Genomic DNA, 27,047 nt, shown 5'->3' with positions numbered 1-27,047 from the left:
GTAGCGGCCTGGATCAGAGATTATTAAATGGATGAATTTAATGGAGTATAATTGTACGAGATTGCTTTCCTGAATGAATTGAAATTGTGGGCATGGCAGAGAGAAAAAGAAGAAAACTAGAAATTTCCACCGTTGTTGTGGATGCCCCAGGCTAGCTACGATCTGTGTACCTACAATTTATCCATCAGAAAAACACCAGTCAGACCTTTTGTTGCTATATACGGGGGTGCTAAAAACTTCGACACAAAAAAGACTTCGAGGACAATGATTCTGTCTACAAATCCCCCCTTTCTTTTTCGGGGAACGGATCTCCTCCTCGTTCTTGTTCAGCTCCAAGCTTGTGGGATACAGCGGCCTGGAGACATCCAGGCCCTTTCAAAGCCATCAAAGCGAAGTGTCCGCCTACGGTTGGGCGCGCACGACACAAAATAGGGTGCCCCGGTGTCCGTCCCTTAGCAGACGTGGAAACATAGCGGTCGGAGAATGGCCAATTGTGTTTTCCGTTGGACATGAACGCCCACAGGTCGTCCACAAACTCGTCACGAGTACTCAGGTCGTCGAAAGTGCCAGCCAGCCACATATTCCAGTCGGATTTGGCCCAGTCCTGTCGGCTATCTAGATGGACGCCATACTCGGCTCGCACACTCTTAAAGAACGTATTGCCCATTTGGTACGCTTCTTTCGGGAATGTTTTTAGGTCGAACAACACATCAGGAAAGAGGTTATAAGGGATCTTCCACGAGTTTGGCTTATCAGGGTATTGAAGTACGAAGTGCGACTTGGCATCATCGGTTCCAAGTCCCTGGTTAAAGAAAAGACGGGCCCGCTCTTCCCCAATTCGCGAGTATTCACGAAGTCCGCTGAGCATCCCGAATGCCTTGAGTCCAACTGCTGCCTTGATGGCGAGGTTGGTCTCATTTGCAAGAGCCCCAGCAGCGTCATTGGACGACAGTTGCATTGCGATTTCGATACTGTTATCCACAAGATAGTCCGCATATTTCTTCAGGAGAGCCATGTACCTGGCCGGCCAGGCTGTGTCGCCCGTCGCGCGCACATATGCCAGCATCAGAACCATCAGATTACCACATTCCTCTATGGGCATCGGTTCGGCCTTTTGATCATCGTGGCCGAGCGCATTGGGATAGTGCTTGCCCATGTCATGGATTACGTACGGTTGTCGCCAGCGACCAGCTGCAAGATACCGCATCATAGGCTCCAGTAGCAAACGGATGTAGTTCGGATCCATAACATAGTAAATTGGAAAGGCAGGCATGATAACGTCCACCGTGTTGAGGTTACCATTGCTGGAAAGCTCCTTGACAAATGCGAGAATATCCTTTGTATCTAGGGAGTAATTCGGGATGGTCAAGTCAATCGCACCGTATGCCTGGCGCGCTGATAGGGTGACTATGTCTGCATATTTTTGACCGGCCGCGGCCGTTGCTTGAGCAGCCATTTCTCTGTCAAGAATCACGGATTCGCGCAAAGCATCTTCATAGTCGTCTAAGAAGTGCACCAACGCATCATAGGTATCAGAATACTCGGACCTGTAATATCCAGTATACGGTTTCCCTAGATAATTGATTGCTGCTTCTCTATCGTATCCAACAGCAAAGTTCACCGAATGCTCCCCACTTATTGTCCCTAGATCGTGCGCAAACGCAACAATTCCCCCAGGGACCCAGGGCTCGTCGTCGCTGGAGAGCCTACCATTCTTGACAAACTGAGAGCGGGTCTCTCCACGCTTACCAGAAGCGAAGGAGAGCTTCGATTTGGAGGTCAGCCGGGATGCTAGAATTGCCTCACCCCAGGTTGCCATATCATCTTCTTCTGAATATGGGGTTGCATTCATCACCTTCAGGGCGTACGCCAAGGTAGATCCCTCTTGATGGAAGCTACGGGTGGTATTTTGCGGTCTCCCTGTCCATCTCCCATCAATACTAGAGTATATTTGAATCTCGCTAGAAGAGGCCCCAGAAATCGTGACGGTCAAGTAACCTGCGATGGAGGTGATTAGCCAGGATGGAACAATGGTAACCTAGGTAGACAAATCGTACTAAATGGAAGCGACTGTCGGAGATAATTAGATGGAGAAATCGGAGAGAAGAAGTCAAGGGTAAAGTTGACAGGACCAGCAGACAACGTAAAGATCGAGTGAGTCGCAGTATACTGCGCATTCCGAACAACCGCAGGACGTATACTGGGACCCGGACTCTGTACACTCATCAAGCTGTAGGCTTGCTCATCGACGCGGGCCATCACAGACCACGTCAGACTCTGTCCCGCCCAGAACTGGGGTTCTGCGTGTGGCAATGCCTGCACTTGGTCGCTGGGCATCCATACTGAGAGATATGGGTTGCGGACAGCTAAGGGGTATGAAGGTGGCCGCGTTGGAAGATGGCTAACAATGTCACGCTCACGGGAGAAAGTCGCGAGGGCTATCGTAGCAAGTGAGGCAATTCCTAGAGAGCGTCGGAGGTCTAGGTACATAATGAGCTAGATTATTTGCAGGTTCTCGCTGGGAAAGTAAGAGGATATATATGCTCTCCGCCGTATGGAGTAGAAGCGCCCATCAGCACAGGGATGAGCAAATACCCAGCAGAGCCGCGAAAGAACAATGAAGTCCAATGAATCTAGGGAAAGTATCAAAGAGAGCAAGAATACGATTATGACCTTCCAAGGCTGGGTCTTTGAGAGTTAATAACTGTTGAACATGCTCGATTATCAGCGGTAACTTTCGTCATTGGGTGCAGTTCTGGCACAGCCGCATGTGTCAGATCCAAACCGAGCCTGTTTCAGGGAGAAGAGCCACTGGAGAGGATCATTCAAGGTATCGAAGAAGGGAATCTTGACAAAACGAGATGCAAAGGTTTAGACGAGACCAAGGGGGATGGAAAATGCGGGGAAATGTGTTGCTGTGTGATGACAACGCGTGGCAGTAGCGAGAAACATGTAACAATCCAGACTCGCTGATCTTTATACCAAAAATAAGAAAATAAATAAATAAGCATCTGGCCCCAACTCCTTGATGCCTTCTGTCAGAATTGACGAATGAGATTGATAAGTGGAGGTATACTGTTCCATGAAAATATATGAAGTTGATACCTAAGCTGCAGGAACAGACTCCCTGGATTACGAAGAACCCGGTTTGGCCGGAGGGGATGAATCTAGCTGCTTTGTATGAGTGGACTGCGAGGGTTGAGGATGAGGCCAGAAACCAGATACAGTCATTTCTTGTATATAGAGCTAGAGTATCAAGTCAACACCAGCCATATTTCTCATTCAGTGCCCACTCCAGCTCACTTGGTCTCCCGCCCCCTTCTCCATACCACTGTAGGCATGGTATACTGTGATGGATGCACTCTCGTTTCAGCCCGATATGGAACACCCGTGTGCTTGATCATGTCTTCCAGCGTGCTCGACGGACTCCACAGCTTCACCTTGTGCAACCCCCATTCTGCTGCCTCCGCTCGAGCTGCCTGCAGAACAGCTCCCAAACTCTTCTCGGTCTCCGGTAAGGCTTCAGCATCCGGCAACCTGTTCTCCACCACCAATCGGAGAATGTAGAGCGTATTCTGAGGAGGACTGCCCTAGGCTTCGCATCACCTGCAGACCTCGCAACCGCCATAGCTCTTCTCACCCCCGCTTCATCCTCTTCACAAAGTGCCGCAAGGTCTTCAGCATAAAGCGGCGTAGCGGCGGCACCTTGCCCCTCCCCAGCCTGGAACTCCAGCTGATAGCTCGGAAATGGCTCCCACCCTAGACTCTGATAGAATTTCGGCCCGATGTCAGAGAAAAGCACACTTGCAATGCATCTCTTCCCGCGGCCTTGCGTCTGCCAGGTAGTAGGTAGCGGTCGACTCAGTTCCCGCAACAGTCTGGAAGCGTAGCCTCTTCCCCGAAGTTTAGGGTCGCAGTAGACACTCGCAATGCCGTGCGCGATTCCATCCGAGCACGTTCCGTTGACGTCGCGCACTAGGGCTTGCTTGCGGAATGACTCGCACGAGGCGAGAATCACCCGGTTCCCGTTCCACTTGCCTTCTGTCTGGAGAGCCATGGTACTATCGACGAGAATCCATTCGGTCATGCCCTGGTTCCGCGCGAGGGCCACGGTATTCTTCGAGATACTGTGGGACGGTGAGTGCGTCTTTCCATTCGTTGACCGTGGGAGACCAGATCTCGTGCGTTTCAGCTTTGGTTGGGTGGCTCAGATGGAGGGTTGAGGAGTGGGAATCCGGGAGGCTTTGGAATTACTCCATGATTCTGAATTTTGGTGAGGATTTTAGCAAGCTTTCTACTCTAGATGTAACAGACAATGTAATAATGTATTTATCGACGATGTGCGACATGGTTACTGAGCAACAGGACTATGTGGAGTTTGGTGCGATCGACCGACTGGTGGCGGGGACTCGAGCGGGAATAGCGCGCAGATTAAAAGGACTTTCACACTATGAATGTGATTTCAGGGTTTATATGTTCCCAATATTTTACTGATCCAGAGGTCTTTTCTTCGCGATAGCTCCATCGAAGATATACTGTCATGCATGTGGTTCTAGAGGTTGTGAATTGGTATACTGTATGTATACTAGCCAGTACATCGTTGGAGTCAGCGGTCAATTATGTAAAGACAGCGGAAGAGAAGGTCTCATAATTCTCCCAATCTGTTCGATGATTTAAATAACATCACTGAGCCAAGACTTGAGCGCCTTTTCCTGGCGGGTTTGCTCTACTCCGATCATGCTATCCAGAATGACAGACACATGGCCCTCATCTGGCACAAGAACGTATTGTGTGTTGGGTACTTGTCCCTAAACCAATCACCAGGTCAACGACGAAACCAGTTCCCATAGGGGAGGTAATTTTTGAATATGCAACGAACCTTGAATTTCTTCACAAACACCTCAATAGACGACAATAACAGCTCCTCAGAGCCTGCAATAACCAAGACATCGCGAACTTTCGCATTTGCCCACCATTCGGGAGGCGCAAGAACCGCCTCGCAGTAGTTATCGCCCTTTCGACCCCCAAGGAAATCATCTGCCCATTTCAAGCCGGATTTTTTATCCACCACATCTTTGTACTCGTGCTCTCGGACTGACGGCCAATCTGCCGAGAAGCTCACCCAGGGAGATAACATGAACATTCCACCCAGCTGGCGATTTAGCTGGACTGCTTCGATTTCCGGGTGTGGGTGAGAAAGATGTGACAGGACACCTAGGCAGATATTTCCGCCCGCAGAGTCTCCTCCAAGGTAAATGTCGGAGGGAGAATACTGTGAGGTTGAAAGAATATAGCGAAGGGCCTCGACAGATTGCCTCAATTGAGTTGGGTATGTAGCATGTGGCGTCAGAGTGTAAGTGAGGAGGAAGACAGACAGATCTTTGCCCTGTTTTCCCAGGTCTTGTATAAGATCTGAGAGGAATTTAAAATAGAAGGGGTTCGCGCTCAATTGGAAGCCCCCACCTTAATTGCTCTTCATTTTAGCGTCTTCTCTTCAAATAACCAAGGGGAAATGTAAGTACCATGGTAGTAGATCAGGACTTTTTTCGCCTTCTTGTTTCCCAGCCAGTGTCCGAGACCTCCATGCTTCAACTCCACAGTATCCGGGGGGAAGCGGTTTTCTTTTGCCCACGCTTCATATCCTTTGTTTGTAGGAGGGCCCATATACCTACGCCAAGATCAGTCTATATTATCATGAATATGCGAGACTTTGTATGTTGCATACTGAGTTTGTCGGGCTGTCAAACGCCCCGTGAGCGTTCTCACCAACCCATGACCAACGTGGACTCGATACGACTTTGCGCCTCGCGATCCTCGGAAAAGCCCAGCAACAAGACGAAAAGGAATCGTGACAAGGATAAGGACAATTTTGCAAACGAGATCTAGTTTCTCCCAGACACTCAGGTCTGCGGAGCCTGCATTTTGAGACGCACTGCCCATGGCGTTCTTGGTCATATAGCGACGACTCGAGGGAGATCAACCCTGTGCAGCACAGAACGTTTGATAACCCATCAGAAGGGGCAGATGGATTATAATATAGATATCTCCTAAAGGATCTCATGCAAGTAAGCGCTAATCACACATTATCGAGACAATGAGTTCAGCCCCGCGGACCTTTGGCATACCGAGGTACTTTGCGCATTCTTGGTTGCGTAGCTGTTGGAGGCCAGAGTAGATGCAGCCGACACTAAGTAAAATCATACCTAGGTACAGATTGGTACAGGCCAATTGATATAATTCTTCTGTTTGCATTAATTGTGTTCATGGGGTATTGTGATAGGTAATCATTAACTAGTCGCTGGAAGATAGTTAGTACAAGGAATAAGAAGTACCTAGTATAGCGCGATTTAGAACCCTAAGTGTCGCCCTTCCAACTGATGCATTTCGACTACGCCGCTGTGATATCGGCGTACATTTTAGCAAATTAACTTCTGACATTCTGTCGGATCCACATCAACAATGTACCTACGCGCCGTCTCCGGGCAATCCCGGGGTCTCTGGTGCATAGGTTCTACTTCGCCGATAGACAAAGAAACCAAGAGGTGCAGGTGCAGGATGAGAACCCCCAAGCTGCTCCAACTCTGCCGGCTTTAGCAAGCTGATAAACCACATAGCAGCACTTTCGCTATCACCCTCAAAGGGGTCGACAGTTGTGGACTCTGTAGATGGCTATCGGATATCATCAGGATCCTAGTGACTGCGGAATCCATGAGTGGTTGGGATACTAGTTAAAGTACCTAGGTAGTTTCGATGTCTCTTCTGGCACCTGAATTACTCCGGAAATACGACATACCCCACCTAGCATCATACTTCTTAACGAGGACTCGAGGAGTGCTAACTCGGCATAGTTAGTTCGAAGGTTGGTTGTTGGTTTAACATGATTTGATTGCCGTTCATCTACTATTATTAGAATGGCTCGCAGCCCTGCAAGTTAAATGAGCAGTCATGTAAGACGCGTGGAGAGAACTGGTGGATACCCAGGATAATCTGGAAGAGGTTCAAATTGGCATGGGCTTCCTTTGGGAACAATGGTGGAGTTGAAGCGGTTATATAGCGTTTGGAAATTGCGTTATATGCAAATGGGAGATAGCATACATAACTTTATGTATGCCTGGGGATTAGTATCTAGCGAGAATACACAACACACACAACTCTTGACGCGGTCTTCGCCAATGCAGCATCACTGACAACCACCGCGTTTCAAATGGCTTTTATGCTCTTGTCGCAGACACTGCGGCGATTCCTGTCAGTATGTTATAGTCTCAAGGACTGGATAGAGATTGTGTTGGTTTCTCCTTTATCTCGCCTGATCTACAGGCCCACTTGCCACGATATTGAAGCGGTATAAGTCAAGCATCCCTTTCTATTGCAAGAGCTTCCTAACTAACTTATAATATGTAGGGACTTCAATATGATTGCGAAGTAAATGAAACTGGACACGGAAAGGTTGAAACTATTTGTAGAGATGCTCAAGGACAATTTATCTCTGGTGGGCTAACTGGAATTGTGGAACTCCTTGATGATGGTACTATCCTCAAATCACCATTTCCTGACGCTGAAGTGGAAAACCACATCCTGGACATTGCCAAAGAAGCCAGTATCTATGATCGCGTTGGCCCACATGAAAGGCTGGTACGGATATTAGGTCACTCCAGGGATGGCCTTATTCTTGAGTACATGAAAAACGGTGATCTCAAAACATATATTCAAGCTCAAAGCTCGATTCCGATGGGCCTGAAGTTAAAGTGGGCATATCAAATTACACAAGCTGTCTCTCTCCTGCATAGTAACGGCATAATCCATTGTGATATTAAACCGCGAAATTTCCTCTTGGACGCGACTCTTGATATCAAAATTATTGACTTCTCTGGCCCTTCGCTAGACGGATCTAAACCAACCTCTGGCGAGGGAACTCGATTCTATCTCCCACGACATTGGAGAGACCCACCTACCGTGGCTACAGATCTATTTGCACTCGGGTCGACTCTTTATGAGGTTTTTCAAGCAACCAGCCCCTACGAGGAGATCCCTAGCGATCAAGTAGAAGTACTTTTCAAGAGAAATGAGTTCCCTAATATTTCTGCTATTCCATGCGGAAAGATTATCAAGCAGTGTTGGTTGTCCCAAGTTGATTCAGCCGAACATGTGCAGGCTTTCATCCGAGATATAATTTGCAGCAAGCTCAACGCTGACTGTATCCCTCATCTCGATGGTTTAGACATTGGTCAGGGTATGTTAATTAACCAATCGGGTAGTCAATGCTAGTTTGTCTTGCTTCGAGGCATTAATTGGAAGTTCTGGCCGTCATGTCGCATGATGTGGACAGCCACGATAAGGCTTGGTGGATAGAAGCTGTTAACTCTTGGTGGTTTGCTCCTGTAGTCTGGGATAGGCGTCCAAAAGCGGGGTGTTACTGCCTGGTAAGACGCCAACGATATGCTAGCAAAATATACCCTTGTCAAGGGGACATCAGGTCATATCCAAATGTTCAAGATTCTCCCTACATGTTAGATCTTAAAAGGAAGCGGCACAGTCACCCTGCATAACATCAACAGGAGGGGTAGCTGCAGTCAGCATATAAAAAGGGAAGGACAGTATTTAGAATAATAGAAAAGACTATATATACTACTACCTTGGAGATTATAATAATCTAAGTATAAGATAGATAAATAGGTGGTAAATACATGCATTACTGAACTTTTTACGGAGTATTGATGCTCTGCCGTACTAATCAGGCAATTCAGATCTTATATAATATAACTAGTTACGTATAGTCCGTGTTAATATCAACCTCATCCCCTAGACAGCATGCTCTGAACTCAGTCATCTTCCGTCCTATAACTAAAATGGGAGGGAAACGAAAACGCAAAAACAACACTCAGCAAAATGCAAAATCTCCCAAGAGAGCTAGAGGACAACGTACTGTACATCCGAAGCCAACAAACCAGGGAAAGAACCCCAAGGAACCTGAAATATGCCATCAAGCACAATCGCTCTTCTTTCAGCTCCCACGAGAGATTCGAGAAATGATATATCGAGAGATCTTCATCGCGCCAACCACTGTCCACATCGCCTACGTTGCGGGCAGAAAACGCACGTTCCGCAGCTTTCTCTGCAAGCTTCCAGAAGAGCAACGCATCGAGAAAGATCCAGAGAAACGCAACTGCCCACGATACAAGATTAAACATTATAACTGCTCGCCACGGATCAAGCGAAACGATCGTCTACAAGTTGCGTCCTGCCCTAAGCCTGCAGAAATGCAGTGTACTAGAGCTTTGGCGTTTCTACGAAGCTGCCGGAAAGTGTATGTCTTTTTTTTTTTTTTTTTTTTTTTTTTTTTTTGAAGAGGTAGCTAGGCGTTTCCTCATCTATTTGCAGATATTCCGAGGCAATCGACATGCTATATCAAGAAAATGAATTCTACATCGAGAATCCTCGCACCTTACTGGAACTTCCCAATTATCTCCCACAATCTCAACTTCGCCTATTTCGCCATTTATATCTCGAATCCCCAGTCTATGGCGATTACTCAGCAGATGACTGTCTTGAACGTTGGGAAGAGGTCGTTGGCGCGCTGAAAAGGCTCGATAGACTTGAAAGCTTAGTTGTGATTATACGGCCTATGTTCGGACTCACGTGGGAAAGAGAAGGCTTAATAAAGCCGTTGAAGAATGCAAACCTTCCAGTTCTAGATATAGCCTCCAAGACTCAAGTGCAGATGAACCCCGTTGGAGGCTTATGTCCGGGGCTATGTCCTGTTCATAAGAGGTCCTCTCTGGTGTCTAACCAGGGGTAGCTGCACGACTCGCCACTCTAGAATGTTAGCTATCTCATTGAAGTTTTCAAATTTGAAACAGGTCTAGTTCTAACCTATAGTAGGGAGCTTTGTATTGTTTTAGATTACTCGATGTGAACGGTTATCACCTATATTGAGTGCAGAGCTGTAGGCATAACTTCAACCATGTTGATAAATCCCTATATTTCTTGATGTATTATCCTCAGTATTACTATTAATTCTATACATAACACTGCGCCACTATCATCCAACAATAATTAATAGCTTGATCTCCAATTATAACATTCTTCTCTGCGGCATAGCAAAGTCTCAATGTCAAGGTAAGAAGATCCTGACCGTCTTGATAACCCTATAAATCAATAGACCTGCAATATAGGATCAGATATTTGGATACCTACCTATTAAATCTCTTTTTTTCCTTGTTCTTTTCTGGGCCGCATATCCTGAAACAGGCTTAGCATTTAGAGGCCCGATCAGTCCATTTGTCTGGCGGCATGTCTGGCATCAACGCCCAATTGACTCGGTTTGAGGTATCGAAATAGCTATTGTAAGGAGGCTCAAAACAGGTACATCCGCAGAGAAGGATCCATGTAATCCATAAGCCTTCTTCTAGGGGTATTAAAATGAAAATAGACGGCAAGATTATAAGTGGAATGGATCTCCCCCTGATCGACGCTGAGATTTACAAATCCGTTGGGTTGTATTCTAAGCAGCGTTGGGTCTTTAGAGATGCACAATCCACACAGGACTCTGACAAGTCAAATCAAGAACTGTTGTTCTATTCGCAGCGACCTCAGCGTTCGGATGGAGCGGTGAACTTGAGGCCAATGGCTCTTGCCCGGAATGCGGGGAAAGATGAAGAACGGGAGTGGCGTCCAGGGGATGCAGGGAATTAAGGGAATGATATCAACAAGTATGGTTTAGTTTAGTGCCCCTTAATGATGAATGTCTGTTCAAAAGGCAAGAAGGTCTGACCTGAAATCCGTCGTCGACCTCGGTCTCTGCTTCCCACGTGTATGTAATCTGTAATCCCTCTCCTGATTCTCTCCAACGTGCTGCTTCCACGATCTCGATCGGGGTTACTTTCCCGGGTTCTACAGGCGCCTACTCTGTATAGACGGAGCCCAGCAAGCAAACCCCCAACCAGAGTCGTGACGCATGCGAGTTGAGCACCTGGGGACAGCTTTATAATTTACTTCTTTTCCGACGTGGCTAAGGTGCTTTGAGAAGCTCCCATCTTTGTCGAATACTTAGCTTCTCTCACCCAATATGCCCTTTCTCCACAAACCCAATCCTCCATCTTCACCATCACCATCACCATCACCATCAACAGAAACCAAACCTGCAAATAATCAACTCTCCCTACGCAATCGCTCTGGCCATAAACCACGCAAGACACAACACAGCACCAACCAACCAATCACACCTCGTCAGCCATCGTTCGCACCACCACAGCCCACTTACTACAGCGCCCGCCAGCAACAAGAACCACACTTCATCTGGGAAGACATCAACCCGCCAGCTGAATTCCTCCGCGCCCTCGATCAACCCCAGGACGAGAAGACCATGGTCACCTCGAGCAGCAATTTGTCCTCGATCCCCGGGGCCGCCTCGTTGCCGGGGTACAACGACGTCAGCGGTGCCGTCATTGTAGACTGGGATGGGCATCCGCGGTTCCTTTCGCCCCAGGAGGAACGAGAGAGGAAGATACAGCTGGAACAAGCCGTTCGGGAGAGGATGCTGGGTCTTCCCAGACGGACGGATTTTGTCTGGGAGCCATCGTCGGGTCCGATATTGCCGCCGTATTCTCCTGCAAAGGAGGAGAAGAGATCTTCGCCGTCTCCCTGTGAGAAGACGAAGAAGAAGAAGAAGAAGAAGAAGGAATAGGCCAAGAATTTTTTTTTCTCTTTTTTTTTTCTTTTCTTTTTGTTGATTTTGTACATACGTGGGACATGCTGGTGGGGTAATTAATTGTGTTTCTCGGGCAGGTGTTCCTTTCTGGCCTTGGTTCTAGGGGAGTCGCTGGATAGGCCATGATATCTGGAAACCCTGTGTGTGCTCTTATCATTCATGAGTTACGATGCGTTAATGGTGCAGGTGCTGAACAGATTGTGCTCAATTGACATTTGATTTGTGTGCCTCCTCCTTTATCAAGGACCGTCGGCCCCCATTTTTGTTGGTAGTATATGCAATTTTAATGTGTTGCGGATGTGCCAATGTTATGTACTTACAAACTAGCTTCTAAAGAGCCTCAGTCCTCCCTCCTCGCGATCCTCATCACTCTCATCGGCATTACGAACGCCCTCCTCCTCGTCTTCCTCCCGCAGCAAACCACTCGCTGTCTTTCCAAGCAGAGATGCAAAGAACTCCTCCCGAGCGTGCTGCGTCCACTTGCCCCGGTCCTCGGATGCCATAAAGTTCTGCAGCTTCTCATGAACGTCAAACTTCATCTTGCGTCCCTTGGATGCACGAGTGTCGATCTCATTCTTCACCTTGTCCTTACGCATGCCGGTAACCGGGTGGACGGATCGAGATGGCAGGAGGTGCAGAGTATCAAGCCCGTTAGTGATAGCATCAGACGATGACATGCGCTGCTCAACAAGGTCGCGCAGGAGAGACTGGTAGAAGATGGTATCGTCGTAAATTGGCTCTTCCTCGACGCCATTGGTGGCTCCATCTTTGCGCGCCCGTTTTCCACCGCGGATATCCCCGGCTTCTGAAGCGATATGTGCGTCCAACACAGCCGTGATAGTCTGGCTACGGGCACTGGATCCGAGAAGCTTTCCTCGGGAGTTGGCGAGGCCGCCATTGGAGCCGCGGACTTTTAGCGACCATTTGTCGAGGATGGCACGACGATGCGCAACAGAGTCGGATTCGAGATCCACCATGCGCTTCCATAGGGAGGATGTGGATGTCGTTGGGGAGACAGCAGCGGGACGCTTGCGCTTCTTCGAATCATCCTGCGCATGCGCATCAGCAAGGGCGAGTCTGAGGTCCTCGAGCGTAGACCAGAGTGTGAGCGCGGCTGTTTCCGCAGATTTGATAGCTTCACCGTCGACATCTTCGGAATCCCGGGCGACAATGGAAAGTTGGTTGACGGCTGTCAGACCCTTTTGAAGCTTAATGCGGGTGTTGAGAAGGGCGTCAAAGGTTGCTCGCTGTTGTTTGACGGCCTTTCCCTTGGTAGCGTCGGCTTTGGCTGCTTGCGAAATAGTAGCGGCGATGGTCTTTTGGTCAGATGCCATTAGCTGGCGCAGCTGTTCGCGGTCATCTGATTTCGCACTCTCCTCGAATTTAACTCTGCGCTTGGGTTTTGCTTCCTCTTCTTCCTCTTCTTCCTCTTCTTCTTCATCATCATCCTCGTCGTCGTCGTCGTCGTCACCGTCCTCTTCATCTTCGTCGGAAAGTTCGTCCTCGTCAAAGTCTTCCATGTCGTCTTCTTCGCTATCCTCCGTACCGTCGGTGTCCATTCCGTCCAAAATGTCTTCAAGACGTTCTTTTTTCCCGAGTCGAGGCTTCCGCGGCTTTTCTTCTTCACTCTCCTCGTCGTCGTCCTCATCATCCTCGTCGGCGCTTCCAAGCTCCAGGTCCTCATCCTCATCCTCATCCTCGCTATCTTCCTCGTCGCTGGACCGCACTCTGAACGGATCGTCGTCGCTCTCGGCTTCGAGCGCATCCCTACTGACTCGAGATCCAGCATATTGCTTCCCTAGAGTAATCGGATCATCTTTGCGGAGCTTTCCTTTGCTAATAAAAATTAGTACCAGTCCAATCTCAAGTTGAGACAAAGAAGCACAAGGAGAATAAACTAACCCGACAGCCTGGTAATGTTCTCTTCCAGCATTTTCATCCTTCAAGTTCTCTTCCTCATCGCTCGACTGTCCGCCGCGCTCGATATCCTCGGGGTCAAAATCTGTTACAGTTAGTCCTAGTTCGGATTTTACACACCCATATTTATGAATGACAACAGCATTAAGGTAGGCAGGGAATACCTTTAGGATTAAGATCTTCCAATTCAGCAATCTGCTCTGCCAGCGACTTTGGAGCCATTTTTTGCTTGAGTCTCCCCGAATTTCTGGGGTTGGTTGATTTTTTGACCGCAGCAAATTATTTTTCTGCCGCTATAATATTTTTCTGGGCAATCGGGAAGCGGTGTCGGCAGAACTAACCTTGATAGGAAGCCGGCTGTCTGGATCAGGAGTGTTCTGCCGGCGGTGAATATTTATCTCCGGCAGTATGGCAGAGGTTGGCCTGAGGCTGACATCAACTTTGCTATATCCACTTCGTCGAACGTGAACCAGTTCATCTTCATCATCCAGAGCACCATGACTGTAAAAAGGAGACTATTCTCGACCTTTCGAGCTCTCCAACATGAGAACCCTCTAGTAAGATCAGAAAATAAGTCAATTACCTACCCTAAAGCGCTACCCTAACCCATTTCAGGGCCTTCCTCGCTCGGGCACCCCGCCGTCTTTCCCTCGTCGCCGCGGTGTCCCCGAGAAGCGCAAGATTCGCGATGTAAAGAAAGTCATTGCCGTATCATCAGCAAAAGGAGGAGTAGGGAAATCCACCATCGCAGGTACATCCACTTTTCCCAAACCTGAGCCGCAGAAATATCCGCCACACCCTGGATCTATCCTTCAACAAAACATACACGAACACAACCCTAACAAAGCCCAGTGAACCTCGCTCTCTCCTTCGCACGGCGTGGAATCCGCACCGGAATCCTAGACACCGATATTTTCGGCCCTTCAATCCCAACCCTTCTCAATCTCTCCGGCGAACCCCGGCTAGACGAAAGTATTCCTCCCCCCCCCCCCCTCCCCTTCCCCCCCGAAGATTCAATAAACACTCTCTCTCTAAACCTTCTCTGCCTATTCTCCTCCAGATAACTGCCTCCTCCCATTAACAAACTACGGCCTAAAATCCATGTCTATGGGTTATCTCCTCCCGCAACCTGAATCCCAAGACCCCACTCAAACCCGCCTCCCCATGGACACGACCCCGATCTCCTGGCGCGGCCTCATGGTCACAAAAGCCATGCACCAACTCCTCCACTCCGTGTCCTGGGGTCCCCTGGATGTTCTCTTTCTCGACCTCCCCCCGGGAACCGGTGATGTCCAATTAACCATCAACCAGGAGGTGGTGGTTGACGGCGCCGTGATCGTGACCACGCCCCAGGATATCGCGCTCCGGGATGCGGTCCGTGGGTTCGGGATGTTCCAGCGCATGGATGTGCCCGTGCTAGGGATGGTGCGGAACATGGCGTTCTTTGCGTGTCCGGAATGCGGGACGCAGACGAGGATATTCTCAAACGGGGAGCATGTGCACCACAGTAAGAAAGATGGGGCAGGGAATGAAGAGGAGGAGTGGGGGGTTGTGGCTGAGTGTCGGAGACTTGGGGTGGAGTTTTTAGGTGATATCCCGCTTGACGCGAGGGTCTGTGAGGATGCAGACCGTGGTATGCCGACGGTTGTGGCCGAGGAGAGTGACGAGCGGAGTGCGAGGAAGAAGGCATTTATGGATGTGGCGGAGAAGGTGGCTAAAAAGGTTGGTATTGAGTGGTAGTTTGACTCTTCTTTTTTTTTTGACTCCACTTGACTATACTATGCATATACCCTGTATCATTTAATATATATATATATACCTTTTTTGAAAGCTGTGTCTATTCTACTTGACATAACTTGATATCAGCAACTACTAAAATAGTACATAGGTAGGAAAGTAGATACAATAATCAAACACTGGTATGTACATAATCGGTTTAATGAAAATAGTTCAACCCACTGATTCATATGAACACACAAACGAAAATAACCAAAGTGAGGTATCAATATATATCCCAAGATATTATCCAAGCCCTAGATCAGAAAATTGAAAGAAAAGAAAAGAAAAGAAAAGAAAAGAAAAGAAAAGAAAAGAAAAGAAAAGAAAAGAGCAAAGTTTAGCCCGCTGCAGCGTATTCCCAGTAGACCAAGAATATGTACAGTTTCTATTGCTGTATGTTTTTGATGCTTTCACTCCCTATTCGGTACGGAGTAACAGTGAGGCTGTCGACAGATTGACGGAGACGGCTAGCATCACTGATGATGCCAACAACTCCAGTTGCATGGACAACCGCTTGGGTACTGGCGGTTTCGACACCTGCGCCGGTGACGGCAAGAGAATGTTCGTCTCCGGTTATGCTTACGTCGTCAGCAGGGTCAGAGGTAAACCCACTGCGGATCGTGGCGGAACCGGCACGAGACGGGGGGCGCTGCAGATTGCGTAAATCCGATGTCGAGCGGGAGTGGATTGTCCCCTGCGCATGGAAAAGCGCCCTCGTGCTGGCGTTTTCGACCTCGTCGGTATGCCGGCTTTCGTAATCCGGCAGTACAATCAGCGGACTAAGAGGTTTGTCGGAGAGGTATGCTGCAATTCCAGGGGTAGATCCGGAAGGGTTATCGTTAGGTGTCACATAGTTAGACTTTTCGGTATCAAGAGCAGTGGGCTCTGGCTCAGCGAGAATGATGCCGTTCTGTTCATGAACTAGAAGAGACGAGGCATGCTCGTTGGTTGGTTCATTCTCCTTGGTTGAAGCTCCAGCTCGTCCAGCTTCGACACTGGTTCTACAAGACTGACCCTCTTTTTGATGCTCTCTTTTGATGGTCTTCTTGTCATGTCTGCTTGCCAGTCTGCTCCACATAAACATGGGATAGCTCTTGTGCAGGGCCTTGGGTGGTAGAACTCCTGGGGCTGATCTCCGCGCGGCCAATGAGCTGGGTGGCGGAGTTTCGCCATCAAATTCTTGAAACCCGTACGCTAGTTCTTTGATGAGCTGCTGCTGGACTCGGGCTTTCTCTTTCGCAAATCTGTGATCCAATTCCTCCTTCGCTAAGATCCATTTCATAAGCAGTGTAGGATTGATGGTACCAACAGATTCGGATGGAATTCTCAGCACAGAATATGACGACGGAGGTTCAAGAGGATAGATATACCCCCGTTTTCCAACTCTCTGGCGTATCATGCGATCCTTGAAGGCCGGTAATGTATCACCGGCCCTTCCTACGGAAGAAACTGGAACATTTTGGCCTTCTGTCCCGTTGTCTCCATGGATAGACGGATGGGGGCTATCTGAATCACTGGATAGAATTGGGGAGATTTCGTCGTCAGTAAGGATTTCAATCTTCGAGTCTTGAGCGCATGCCAAAGCCCAGGCTCCAAACTGGGCAATGGACCGAAACATGAATTTGGCTGGGCGCGTAAAGCTGAGAGCCGGGGCCACATGGCACAGGTCATCCCAGACCTGCAGCTGAACATAGGTTCCGGGATATTTGTGAAGAAGGAGGCGCTTTGGGTCGAATTCGTCCAGGAAATCATCGCTCGGTGGGTAAGACGTCGGGTTGGCAGCTTTGTGAGCAATGTAGAATTGTTCATCGCGCAGCATCTCCCCGCCGCCACTGACGATTTGCAGGGGACATAGTCCGCCAAGGGATGGTTGGAAGATGGGAGAAACAAGTGGATGAAACAGAAGATCGTTCGTGGTATACATATGAATCTGATCCTTCACTTCAATCGTCTTTCCATTCATGACAATAGAGGGAGGTGGACGGTGATGACCCATGGCTGGCTGAGAAGCATCTACCTCCAGTGTATTCGGCTGTAATTCAACACTTGAGTCCTTTTGAAGGGACTTCTTAATCTCTAACATATCGTCATCGTTCGGAGGTGGCCATGCGGCGGACGGCTTATGAATAAAGCCATGCGGCGGGATATAATCTCCAGGGTTTTCTTTTGCAACGCTCGGAAATGAATGCGTCAAGTCGACCCACGGGGAAATCAAGATGGCCCCCGCGGGTAATGGCAGGCCCTGCTCGCGACATATAACGAGCATACTTAAATTACGTTAGCCACACATGCCTTCCAGAATAGCCATCAACTTACGAGAGAACCATCCCTCCGCCAGCCGAGTCTCCCGCAAAAAGAATCTCACTGGGCGCATGGTCTTTCAAAAGGTATAAATACGCAGCCAACGAATCTTGAAGACCACAGGGGAATGGGAATTGGGGGGCAAGGCGATATTCAGCTATCATGGCATTAGTGATGTCTTCGTTAGAACCTCTAAACAGGTTTCGCAAAACTCACTGCTCCGATATTTAGCTAGCAAACTGCAGAATATAAAGAGGAGAAACCTACCGGGCAAAAACTCGTCCCTTTAGCTTTCTCGCATGGCGCTGAAGCTGATACCGATGTGTTTCCACACTCCCAAAGTAGTACGCACCACCGTGGATATATAGCATGATCCGCTTCTGACTCGGGTGATCTCTACTCGTATGCTTCCTCTCATTATAGTCATTTTTCATCTCGATCCACTCCCCTTTCAAATCCCCCGACGGGCCACGCCACTGCCACCATTCTTGGCCTCCAACACGGGCGATTCCGTGGGGACCCAGCTCTTCATGAATTGCGGTTGCAGCGGAGGTCAGGCATTCCTCGGGAATAGTGACATGCTGGGTTTTCACCCAGTGCGGTGCAGGGACACGCTGAGCAGTAAACTCCTGGATGTACTCGAGGGGCCGTTTGGAGCTGTACGTGATGAACTCACGGATAATGGATATACTTTCATCGTAGGAGATGTGAACATTCGGTTTGTGGTGGAGGGATTTGCGATGTAAGTACTGTAAATATCAGGCCAATTAGCTACTCTGAACCATTCCAAGAAATTACAGAGAGAAAAAGGAGCAATTGCAGCTTATTTGAAGTGAGCGACACACATGGGAGACTAGAGTCGATACAACCGTTGGAGTGAGCGCGACTCCTAGAGCGACGGTATTCAGCGGCATATTGCACCAGAGGCCTCAAACCATAGCCATAACGGATACAGAAGATAAAGATGCAAAAGAGAAGAGCAGAAATGGACGAAAAAGGCCGATGAAAGGAAGACGGAATATGAAGGGAATTCGAGGCTGGGTTCCAAGACAAGGCTGCGGGATCGCCAGGAGATGACGGGAAGAATGGCACAGGCGAGCGACCAGAAAGAACGAATAATAAGAAACCAAACAAAGTGGACTAGATAGGTAGAGGAAGAAAAGACTCTTTATTTTCCTTATTTTTGCGACCGAGAGAGGAACATCTCACAATAATATACATATACTTACTTACTTCACAGATCACCTAACGCAGTAAGTTGGTTGGATTCAACGTGGCTCTCTCTGGACCCTGCAGGCTGACAAGACTTGTTAGATCTTTCAGCCCGAAGCATTAGACAGCTCCACGAACAAATGAGAAGTTCAAGCTATTTTCCAGGAGGAATATTGCATCTGCTGAAGCATTTCGTATCTTCTTCCCTCATAACCTTAACAAGCGGGGTTTGACGTGTTATGTAAAGCATCTGCCCGTCGAGTCTGAACACGATTTCAAATCCCCTATCTAACACATCCCTAAAGCTTCTCAAATTCAAAAAGGTCATGGCCTCCCTTTCTGAATCGATGAAAGCCTGGCTTTACAACGGCACCACAGGCGGCCTGGAAAAAAACCTCACCTTTCATCCCGATGCGCGCGTCCCAGCCGCCCCGCAGAAAGACCAGGTCCTAATCCAAGTCATCTCCACGTCCATCAACCCAGCCGACTACAAAGTCCCCGAACAGAGCACTGTCGCTGGGAAAGTGCTCATCGCAACCACTCCCGCCAGTCCAGGAATGGACTTTTGCGGTCGAGTGATTGCGACCGGTCCCGGCCCTGCCGCAAAGGAATACACCGCTGGCCAACTGGTCTTTGGTTGCCTCGCCATGCCGCGTCAGTTCGGTACTCTAGGAGAGTATATACTCGGGTACGCGAGCAATCTCGCCCCCCTGCCCAAGGGTCTAGACCCCGACGATGCAGCAACAATCGGTGTTGCGGGGCGGACAGCCTACCAGTCTATCCAGCCGTATGTGTCGGCGGGCGATAAGGTCTTTATCAACGGCGGGTCTGGAGGATGTGGAGTCTTTGTGATTCAGTTCGCGAAGATGTTGGGCTGTCATGTTACCGTAACTTGTTCGACACGCAATGTACAGCTCTGTAAGGAGCTGGGAGCCGACGAAGTCCTCGACTATACGGATCAGGATGTGGTAGACGCCCTCAAAGCCCAGGGGCAGGCATTTGATCATGTTATCGATCATATTGGCTCCCCGGAATCGCTTTATCGGGAGTCCCATACGTTCTTGAAGCCCGGGAAGGCTTATGTCCAGGTTGGATCGTCGTCAATACTTGATGTTGCCGATCGACTGGTTCGTCCGAGCTTCCTGGGTGGTGGAAAGAGGAAGTTCGTAGCCTTGAGGCTCAAAAATAGGCGGGAGGATTTGGTACAGATTGGCAACTGGATTCAGGACGGGAAGATTCGAGTGATCATCGACTCTGTTTATGACTTCAACGATACCGTCAAGGCGTTTGAGAAACTGCGCTCTGGGAGGTCAAGCGGGAAGCTCATTATCCACGTCACCGAAAGGCCTTAGTTGAGGGGTTTAAATTCCTACATACATACATTTGAATGACAGCAGTCTGATTAATGTTTATTACTTTTGCTTCACGAAATTAAAATTATCATATATACGTAATGATATATTGATCGGGCAGCCGATGGGGCGGTCCGGTCCAATTTTAGTCGGCTTAGGGTTGAGCAGGACGAAGCAGAACCCCCGCCGTACAGATAGTTCTTTCAAATACCTCCCTCCCACCTTCAAATGGTCATAGCCTCCAGAATTAAAATTGGACTCTTGGACTCTATAGACAATCACAGCCATGTTAGACGACACCCTCACGGTGGATGGGCCCCATCCCTCTGAGAATCACTCTAAAGAGGCCCCCTCCAGCGTCGTCGTAGACTGCGAATTACCAACTGACCCACACACGCCCTACCGTCCCACCCGATGGCAGAGCAATCTGACGCTCTTGAGTTGTGTAAGTATATACACGGCGCTCTACCGATGGAATCTTCCTGGCTAATTCAACGCAGTATATCGCCAACTTCAGTGATGGGTTCCAGAACCAGCTGGCCAACCCTACCAATATCATCTTCAAGCATCTGCTCGGTAAATCCGGCTATCCGTCCGAGATGCAGACGCGGATCAGCAACTCGCTGATTATCGGGGCCATCCTGGGAGTCCTCGCGTTGGGATACGTCTCTGACATGATGTCGCGACGGGCTGGTCTGGTCTTCACTTCGGGCTTGGTCACCGTCAGCACCTTAATGGCTGCCCTCGCACTGCAAGTGCACCCATCCTACAACATGCTGTGGTTCTTCGTCATTGTCCGTGGTATCTGCGGCTTTGGCGTCGGAGGCGAGTACCCTCCCAGTGCAGCGGCCGGCATCGAAGAATCCGACGACGTGAGTCACCCAAACCGATCCCAGTGAATTCCTTTTTTTTTTTTTTTTGTCTACCATACCATACCATACCAAAAAAAGCCACATGCGGTTCTAACAAAGAGCAACCTCAGTTCCAACGCCGCTGTCGTGGGCCTATCTTCGTCTCCTTCACCACGTTCATGGCGACGCTCGCCGCTCCCATCCTCATGATCATCTACCTGATCTGCCTCAAGGCAAGCAACAACAATCTCCGAATCACCTTCCACGCACTCTACTCCATCGCAACGATCATCCCCGCCATCATCATGGTGCTCCGGTTCTTCATGACCGATTCAACGCTCTACCACCACTCGAATTTCAAACACCAACACAGACCTTTCCGCTTCTACTGGCTCCTCGTCCGCCGCTACCGGTCCCGTCTCTTCACCACCTCCCTCGCCTTCTTCCTCTACGACTTCATCAACTTCCCCAACAGCATCATGTCCAGCACCATCATCTCCTCCCTGGTCCGGGACGGCAACCTCCAAACCACCGCAACCTGGCAGGTCATTCTCGCCGCCCTCCCGGTTCCGGGGGTCATCGTGGGCGCGTGGCTCACCCACACCCTCGGGCGACGGTACACCGGCATGCTCGGGTTCACAGGGTACGTCGTGCTGGGGTTTATTATCGGCGGCACCTACGCCCGGCTATCCCGACACATTGCCGCGTTTGTCGTGCTGTACGGACTGCTCCAGGCCTTCGGACACATGGGGCCCGGCGCCACGATCGGCTTGGTTTCCTCGGAGGCCTTCCCGACGGCGATGCGAGGCATGGCGTACAGTGTGGCGACGGCGTTTGGGCGGACCGGTGCCGCCGTGGGCACGGAGTGCTTCACGCCGTTGCGGGATACAGCGGGGGCCAGCGCCACGTTCTATCTGCTAGGTGGTGTGGCGGTCTTGGGGGTAATTGTGTATTGGTTTTTGCCGGAGAGTGGGGATTTGAATCTGGAGGAGGAGGATCGGGCCTTGGAGGAGTATATGGCGGGCCATGGGTTTGTGATGATGGAGAAGAGGGGTTGATTATGAGTATTTAAGGAGAAAATGCATTGGTTTTCCTTATATATTATATATATATTTTCTCTCTCTCTCTCTATATACAAAGTACCTAACCTGGCTAGGAATCTAGTGAATCAAACTCCTATCTACCTAGTAGTTTAATTATCTTGATAGAACTGTATGGATGGGTGGATCCTTGTGGAGCACACAACACATGCATCTGTGATTCTGTATGGTTCCGACTCTCCGAGCCGCAAAAAAAAAAAAAAAAAAAATTTTCAACCCAGGATTGGAATCCGATCAAATCAAATTCCAATCGCAGGAATACTGAGAGCCGAACGCGGGGGTCGAACCCGCAACCTTGAGATTAAGAGTCTCACGCTCTACCGATTGAGCTAGCCCGGCTGCTTGTTGAAGAGCTGCAAGGAAGAATGCTATAGAACCTGGTTATGTTTACTCTAAACCTCGAGGGTCTGGGAGTACTCTTGAAACAATCCCAGTTTCTTGAACTTGTAGCCTGTGGAAATGGGGCCCAAAAAGATCATGGGTTGTGTGGATTCTGAGAAGGAGAGGAAAAAGGATGGTTGACGCTGTGGCCCGTTCGGTGCCTCAGTTATATATTTTTAGATCTGAACACATTGCACTTGGGGGTAGGGTGGGCTGAACAGCACTGCATGCGATCTGTAAAATAAAACATATCCCAATTAAGCTTCCTAGACCCCAAGAAAGAGTCAATGCCAACAAAAGGATTCGATATGCGCTCACCAGACAGTGTATGTAGACACTTATCACTGTTGACAGCGCGAGCCCTCTATAGAGAGCGCATCGCCAAAGACGACGGCGCAGCAACATGTATTGGATGTCAGTGTCGCAGAATACAAGAGTGAAACCAGCCTGGCGCCAGAAATATCGTTCTGGTAAAAGAATTAGAACGATGATCTCAAGTTCATGGAGTGCTGGGTCCATCAGCGCCAGGAGGGATTTCAAAATAGCAACACCAACTTCAGGCAGAGAGGCTCGAGAGTTGACGATAAACTCGAAACAGTGAACTCGTGTGCAATCAAGTACAGCCTAGGTATGATTATTCCCTCATTAGCCCTGGTCGAAGCGTGCTTGTAAGTACTCGGACAATCGTAACACGAGGGACTGTGGCTTGAACACTCCAGTGATGACAAGAGGAAGCATTTGACGTGATTGGGACTGTGCGAAGTTCACTAACCAGAGCCCGTTAGTATCGAGATTTGAGGCTGATGCGTGGTGAGGGAAGCTGGGATGATTATCACTTGGGGGTGGACTAGGGCCCCTGATCGGATCCAGGAGGGTTGGTTCATTGGATTTCACGAGAAATACTTATGTATTCTTAGAAAGGGGAAATGGGACGAAAAAGAAAACCATCTCCTAGACACACACCCACCCAGAGAGAGAGGTAAGAAGAGAAGAGATCTATTGGTTACCAACAGGAGGGATCTGACAGTCCATGTCGCAGAATAATAGTCGCGGCTACAAAGCAAATAAGCAGCAATCAACCACACATGCAGTAGAGGGGATCTCTTTGTTGATGCTTGCCATTTTCATCAGATCAATAGCACCAAGAAGAAGATTAAAAGGAGGTGAGAACAGTACGATGATGATGATGATGGTGGTGGCAGGTGTGCCACTAACAGGACTAATGAGGCGCAGGAATACGAGACCAAGCCACAGAGGCTTTCTCGAAGATAGTGAGTCCATCACAAGAATATTGTCGAAAAATCTCGTGTGAGTAAAAAAATGGAGGGAAAAGAAATCGAAAATGACCTTTTCGGACCCCGACTACCGGAAAGGGAAAAGATGACACCATTGTAAAATCCATACCATGACCTTGCCAAATGCCAAAAGACCGCGAGAATCAATCCAGACTACAGAGTCATGGTTGTGGAGAAATCCAGACCGACATGTTGCAATAGCTTCACCAATCAGCAAGCCGGGAACCCCCCCAAAGAGCGATCTTCTGTGGCAGGTATTGTTGCAAAAGACGCCCTTCCAACGGCACTGCCTCTACAAACCCGCACTAGCTTGAGGATGCGATCGAGTCATCCTGCCCTCCTTTCCCTCCCCAGGCAGCCATCCGCCACTACTGTAGGAATTCCCCTGCCGCTGCTTCTATGATGATGATGATGATGGTCTTGTTCCTTTTAGTTCCACTTTCAGATCGTGACCAATGCGGTCATTCTGATTTAGACCACCCCAGTGTCTTGTGTCCAGTCTGGTAGCTCAATCATGGGTGCCTTCCGGTCGATCTATATAGTTCCCTCAACCCCCTCTTCCTCAACCCTACTTTCTCTCTTTCTTTCCATACTTCCAACCCATAACAAACATCACTGCCTTCATTTCGGCTTGATAGGACCTCGCTCTGTTTACTTGCTTGTGCCTTTAATACTCAACGCTTCCTTACACGTCCCACACCCTCCCGGGCCAACCTTCGCGGTGTCGCCATACCACGGGTCGTCGCGTTTCCTCTGGGCCCCTCTCCCCTCTTTTCGGAAGACTCAAGTTCGAAGCCTTCCAATCCGTGGACGTCCTTCTCTAAGGCGCTCTGCCACTATGCCTGCCCCCATCGTGACTGTCGCTGAGCCTGTGCTCTCTGTGCGAGATCTGGAGGCAGACGAGCAGTATGTCATGACTGCCTTTGAGCGGCACGCAAACCATTGTTACCGGTGCATGAACCCTCTGGATGTCCACCAGAAGGGCCACTCGCTCTGCGACCGTGGACATCAGTACGCCATCGACGTCGCCGCCTACCTATACTCCAAGAACGGCAAGGCATACTCTGTTGTTGACCGTGACCTCAACCAACCCACACTGGTGAAGATCCCCCGCAACTGTGTCGCAACTCGAGAGCTTTTGCTCGCTATCGAGGCCGGGCTCCGACCACAGCGCAGAGAGAAACCCCGGGCTCCTGTTGCCCCCCTGGTGTCTGACGAATCCACCTCACCGATCATCAGCTACGACCGCACATATCATGTCCCTCCGCGACGCACAAACACCCAGCAGCAGCAGCAGCAGCAGCAGCCTGTCACCTGTACTGAGATCATCGAGAGGGAGCCACGTGCGATCAAGAGCCGTCGGGTTATCATCTACCCTTCTCCTAACCGGGGATCCTCTAGCAGAGGATCTCTCTACGACTCGGACGCAGCTGACCGAGTGGAGCGTGTCAAGGAGTCTTCGCGAATCTACCGCCCAACCGAGTACTACCGCTGAAACTCGCGGCTGGTCTCTTTTCCTAGTTCACGTCGATGCGACCCAATCCAAACACTACAGACTGTCATACAGCCAGGAGCTCCCCACCCAATCTCACCGATTGTCTCTCCGTGAGCAACCCCGCAGCTTCGGGGCCAATTCAGTGCCCTGACTGCTTACCCCGATTAGGATGAACCGGATTCATCGTTTTCATTCTTGGGAGTTGAGTCTTTCCATGCGAATTGACGGATAGTAATAAGACATTCCTGCATGTGATTGACTATCTTACGATGGAGGGGTCACCCCTCCAACATACCTTGGTGCAAATTCTACCAGCTTTGCTTTTGAATTGCGGGGTTTTTTTTTTTTTTTTTTTTTTTTTCCACTATTTTCATGTCTATCTTCAGTCTCCTACAGCTACGGAAAATGGGATTGAGAATCACCAAGGATCAAAACAAACCAAAAAGTCAATAACCCAAAAAACGACCCAAAAAAAAAAAAATCTGCATTTGTTTGATAATACCGAGGGGTCTTGGTTCCTCAAGTTGACTGGATAATGTTGGAGTGCTGCACTCAGTGAATGCAACCAGCACCACCATAAAGCAGCATCACCATAAAGAAGAAGATAGTGACACGTGACTACTTTGTGTATTTAAGGCCACTATTTCCTTCTAGATCTCTATACTTCCTCCAAGCATCTCTCTATTTCCTAGTTAGACCAATTGAATCCATTTTGGTCAACTTTCTACTGTCATAGTTTGACGACCTTCATCAGGTTATGAGCCCTCCTTGAGGTTCTATTTTATGCTTTATAGACCTCCAAAAACTCTTATCATACCCCTGTACTAGAGATCTGCTCCCTAATTAGATAAAGATCCTGGCAGAAATATTACCTACTGCTGTTGTGTTACTCCACCTGGGCAATAGTGTGTGGAAAATTTCTACAATTTGACCAAAATAGCAATTAAACCTACCCCTGGCAGATATCCTGATATCCCTAATTTACTATACCTACCTTCGACGGCTACTACCCCATTTACTGATAGCCGAAATCAAGTAACAAAGCTAAAGAATAGCATATTTAACTTGAGCCTGATAATAGTGTTAGAAAATAATTTAAAATTTAAAATTTAGGCTTTATTTGCATAAATAGAGTTAAGGCTTTATAAGATAGATAAGCTTCTTGAAAGTAATATTCCTAGACTATAATTTAATAATCCTAAGTATAAATTATGAGAACTTCTTTTATAAATAGCAGCTAGTTGGATATTATATTTAATAAGCAAGAAATTAGTAAAGAAACTACTAATAGATGCTGCCCTATATATCTTTATAAATGATTTTATATAGAAGTTATAAAGAATAGTTATTAGTAGTGGTTAAAGATATGCATACTAAATATAGAGAGAAGTTATTAAGATTAAGTATAAGAATTATATAATTATTAATAAGTTTATATTAGACTTTATTTAGAAGATAAATACTTTTAATAGGTTAAAAATAGTTATTATATCCTATCAAGTAGTTACTGTGATACTTCAGGAGCTTGAAAGAAATAATATAAGCTTTATAAATTTAACTTTAAATAACCTAGGTAATAATCCTATTAAAATAACTATATAGAAGCATTTTTATACTATATATAATGTAGTAAAAGATAAGATTTGGGAGAATCTAT

The 27,047-nt window shown here is 48.5% G+C and overlaps 12 protein-coding genes and 1 non-coding gene across 13 annotated transcripts; 7 read left to right on the top strand and 6 right to left on the bottom strand.

Annotated features, from left to right (window-relative positions):
* Nucleotides 1–75: 75 nt before the first annotated feature.
* On the bottom strand, nt 76–2,820 carry P175DRAFT_0460422 (putative glutaminase). Its single transcript, XM_040894724.1, has 2 exons — nt 2,058–2,820; nt 76–1,998 (listed from the first exon to the last, which is right to left on the bottom strand). The coding sequence occupies exons 1-2, from the start codon at nt 2,488–2,490 to the stop codon at nt 275–277; spliced, it is 2,157 nt and encodes a 718-aa protein (XP_040751464.1). The 5' UTR covers nt 2,491–2,820; the 3' UTR covers nt 76–274.
* Nucleotides 2,821–3,030: 210 nt separating this feature from the next.
* On the bottom strand, nt 3,031–4,308 carry P175DRAFT_0502216 (GNAT family N-acetyltransferase). The gene has a single exon (XM_040897335.1). The coding sequence runs from the start codon at nt 4,055–4,057 to the stop codon at nt 3,437–3,439; it is 621 nt and encodes a 206-aa protein (XP_040751463.1). The 5' UTR covers nt 4,058–4,308; the 3' UTR covers nt 3,031–3,436.
* A 238-nt stretch (nt 4,309–4,546) lies between these two features.
* Nucleotides 4,547–6,147, bottom strand: P175DRAFT_0502215 (alpha/beta hydrolase). The gene is made up of 4 exons (XM_040897334.1): nt 5,726–6,147; nt 5,523–5,668; nt 4,880–5,463; nt 4,547–4,808 (listed from the first exon to the last, which is right to left on the bottom strand). Exons 1-4 carry the CDS (start codon nt 5,953–5,955, stop codon nt 4,674–4,676), a joined length of 1,095 nt encoding a protein of 364 aa, XP_040751462.1. The 5' UTR covers nt 5,956–6,147; the 3' UTR covers nt 4,547–4,673.
* A 784-nt stretch (nt 6,148–6,931) lies between these two features.
* Nucleotides 6,932–8,424, top strand: P175DRAFT_0558256 (uncharacterized protein; the record flags this gene model as incomplete). The annotated part of the gene is made up of 3 exons (XM_040900831.1): nt 6,932–7,342; nt 7,402–8,230; nt 8,393–8,424. Exons 1-3 carry the CDS (start codon nt 7,205–7,207, stop codon nt 8,422–8,424), a joined length of 999 nt encoding a protein of 332 aa, XP_040751461.1. The 5' UTR covers nt 6,932–7,204.
* A 375-nt stretch (nt 8,425–8,799) lies between these two features.
* On the top strand, nt 8,800–9,864 carry P175DRAFT_0524340 (uncharacterized protein). The gene is made up of 2 exons (XM_040899361.1): nt 8,800–9,304; nt 9,379–9,864. Exons 1-2 carry the CDS (start codon nt 8,847–8,849, stop codon nt 9,794–9,796), a joined length of 876 nt encoding a protein of 291 aa, XP_040751460.1. The 5' UTR covers nt 8,800–8,846; the 3' UTR covers nt 9,797–9,864.
* A 1,375-nt stretch (nt 9,865–11,239) lies between these two features.
* Nucleotides 11,240–11,638, top strand: P175DRAFT_0410923 (uncharacterized protein; the record flags this gene model as incomplete). The annotated part of the gene is made up of 1 exon (XM_040893053.1): nt 11,240–11,638. A coding segment is annotated over one exon (399 nt), but the record flags the coding sequence as incomplete, so codon positions are not given.
* A 392-nt stretch (nt 11,639–12,030) lies between these two features.
* Nucleotides 12,031–13,846, bottom strand: P175DRAFT_0493857 (AATF family protein; the record flags this gene model as incomplete). The annotated part of the gene is made up of 3 exons (XM_040895992.1): nt 12,031–13,543; nt 13,610–13,724; nt 13,789–13,846. The coding sequence occupies 3 exons, from the start codon at nt 13,844–13,846 to the stop codon at nt 12,031–12,033; spliced, it is 1,686 nt and encodes a 561-aa protein (XP_040751458.1).
* On the top strand, nt 13,695–15,576 carry P175DRAFT_0265089 (Mrp/NBP35 family ATP-binding protein). Its single transcript, XM_040892737.1, has 4 exons — nt 13,695–14,181; nt 14,240–14,375; nt 14,477–14,596; nt 14,685–15,576. Exons 1-4 carry the CDS (start codon nt 14,122–14,124, stop codon nt 15,362–15,364), a joined length of 996 nt encoding a protein of 331 aa, XP_040751457.1. The 5' UTR covers nt 13,695–14,121; the 3' UTR covers nt 15,365–15,576.
* A 212-nt stretch (nt 15,577–15,788) lies between these two features.
* P175DRAFT_0533038 (lipase/esterase family protein) lies at nt 15,789–18,618 on the bottom strand (the record flags this gene model as incomplete). The annotated part of the gene is made up of 4 exons (XM_040900020.1): nt 15,789–17,670; nt 17,720–17,896; nt 17,972–18,453; nt 18,550–18,618. 4 exons carry the CDS (start codon nt 18,616–18,618, stop codon nt 15,789–15,791), a joined length of 2,610 nt encoding a protein of 869 aa, XP_040751456.1.
* A 417-nt stretch (nt 18,619–19,035) lies between these two features.
* On the top strand, nt 19,036–20,315 carry P175DRAFT_0502210 (NAD(P)-dependent alcohol dehydrogenase). The gene has a single exon (XM_040897333.1). The coding sequence runs from the start codon at nt 19,243–19,245 to the stop codon at nt 20,266–20,268; it is 1,026 nt and encodes a 341-aa protein (XP_040751455.1). The 5' UTR covers nt 19,036–19,242; the 3' UTR covers nt 20,269–20,315.
* Nucleotides 20,316–20,554: 239 nt separating this feature from the next.
* On the top strand, nt 20,555–22,177 carry P175DRAFT_0510012 (uncharacterized protein; the record flags this gene model as incomplete). Its single annotated transcript, XM_040898478.1, has 3 exons — nt 20,555–20,713; nt 20,769–21,140; nt 21,251–22,177. The coding sequence occupies 3 exons, from the start codon at nt 20,555–20,557 to the stop codon at nt 22,175–22,177; spliced, it is 1,458 nt and encodes a 485-aa protein (XP_040751454.1).
* A 308-nt stretch (nt 22,178–22,485) lies between these two features.
* Nucleotides 22,486–22,558, bottom strand: P175DRAFT_0t82. Its single transcript has one exon. It is a non-coding gene; the product is annotated as a tRNA-Lys (tRNA).
* Nucleotides 22,559–24,733: 2,175 nt separating this feature from the next.
* Nucleotides 24,734–25,390, top strand: P175DRAFT_0438600 (uncharacterized protein; the record flags this gene model as incomplete). The annotated part of the gene is made up of 1 exon (XM_040893920.1): nt 24,734–25,390. One exon carries the CDS (start codon nt 24,734–24,736, stop codon nt 25,388–25,390), a length of 657 nt encoding a protein of 218 aa, XP_040751453.1.
* Nucleotides 25,391–27,047: the final 1,657 nt, after the last annotated feature.

Source organism: Aspergillus ochraceoroseus (genome assembly GCF_002846915.1).
Source record: "Aspergillus ochraceoroseus IBT 24754 chromosome Unknown P175scaffold_5, whole genome shotgun sequence".
In the NCBI taxonomy this organism is placed as follows: domain Eukaryota; kingdom Fungi; phylum Ascomycota; class Eurotiomycetes; order Eurotiales; family Aspergillaceae; genus Aspergillus; species Aspergillus ochraceoroseus.
This window is presented reverse-complemented; position numbering and strand designations above follow the sequence as displayed.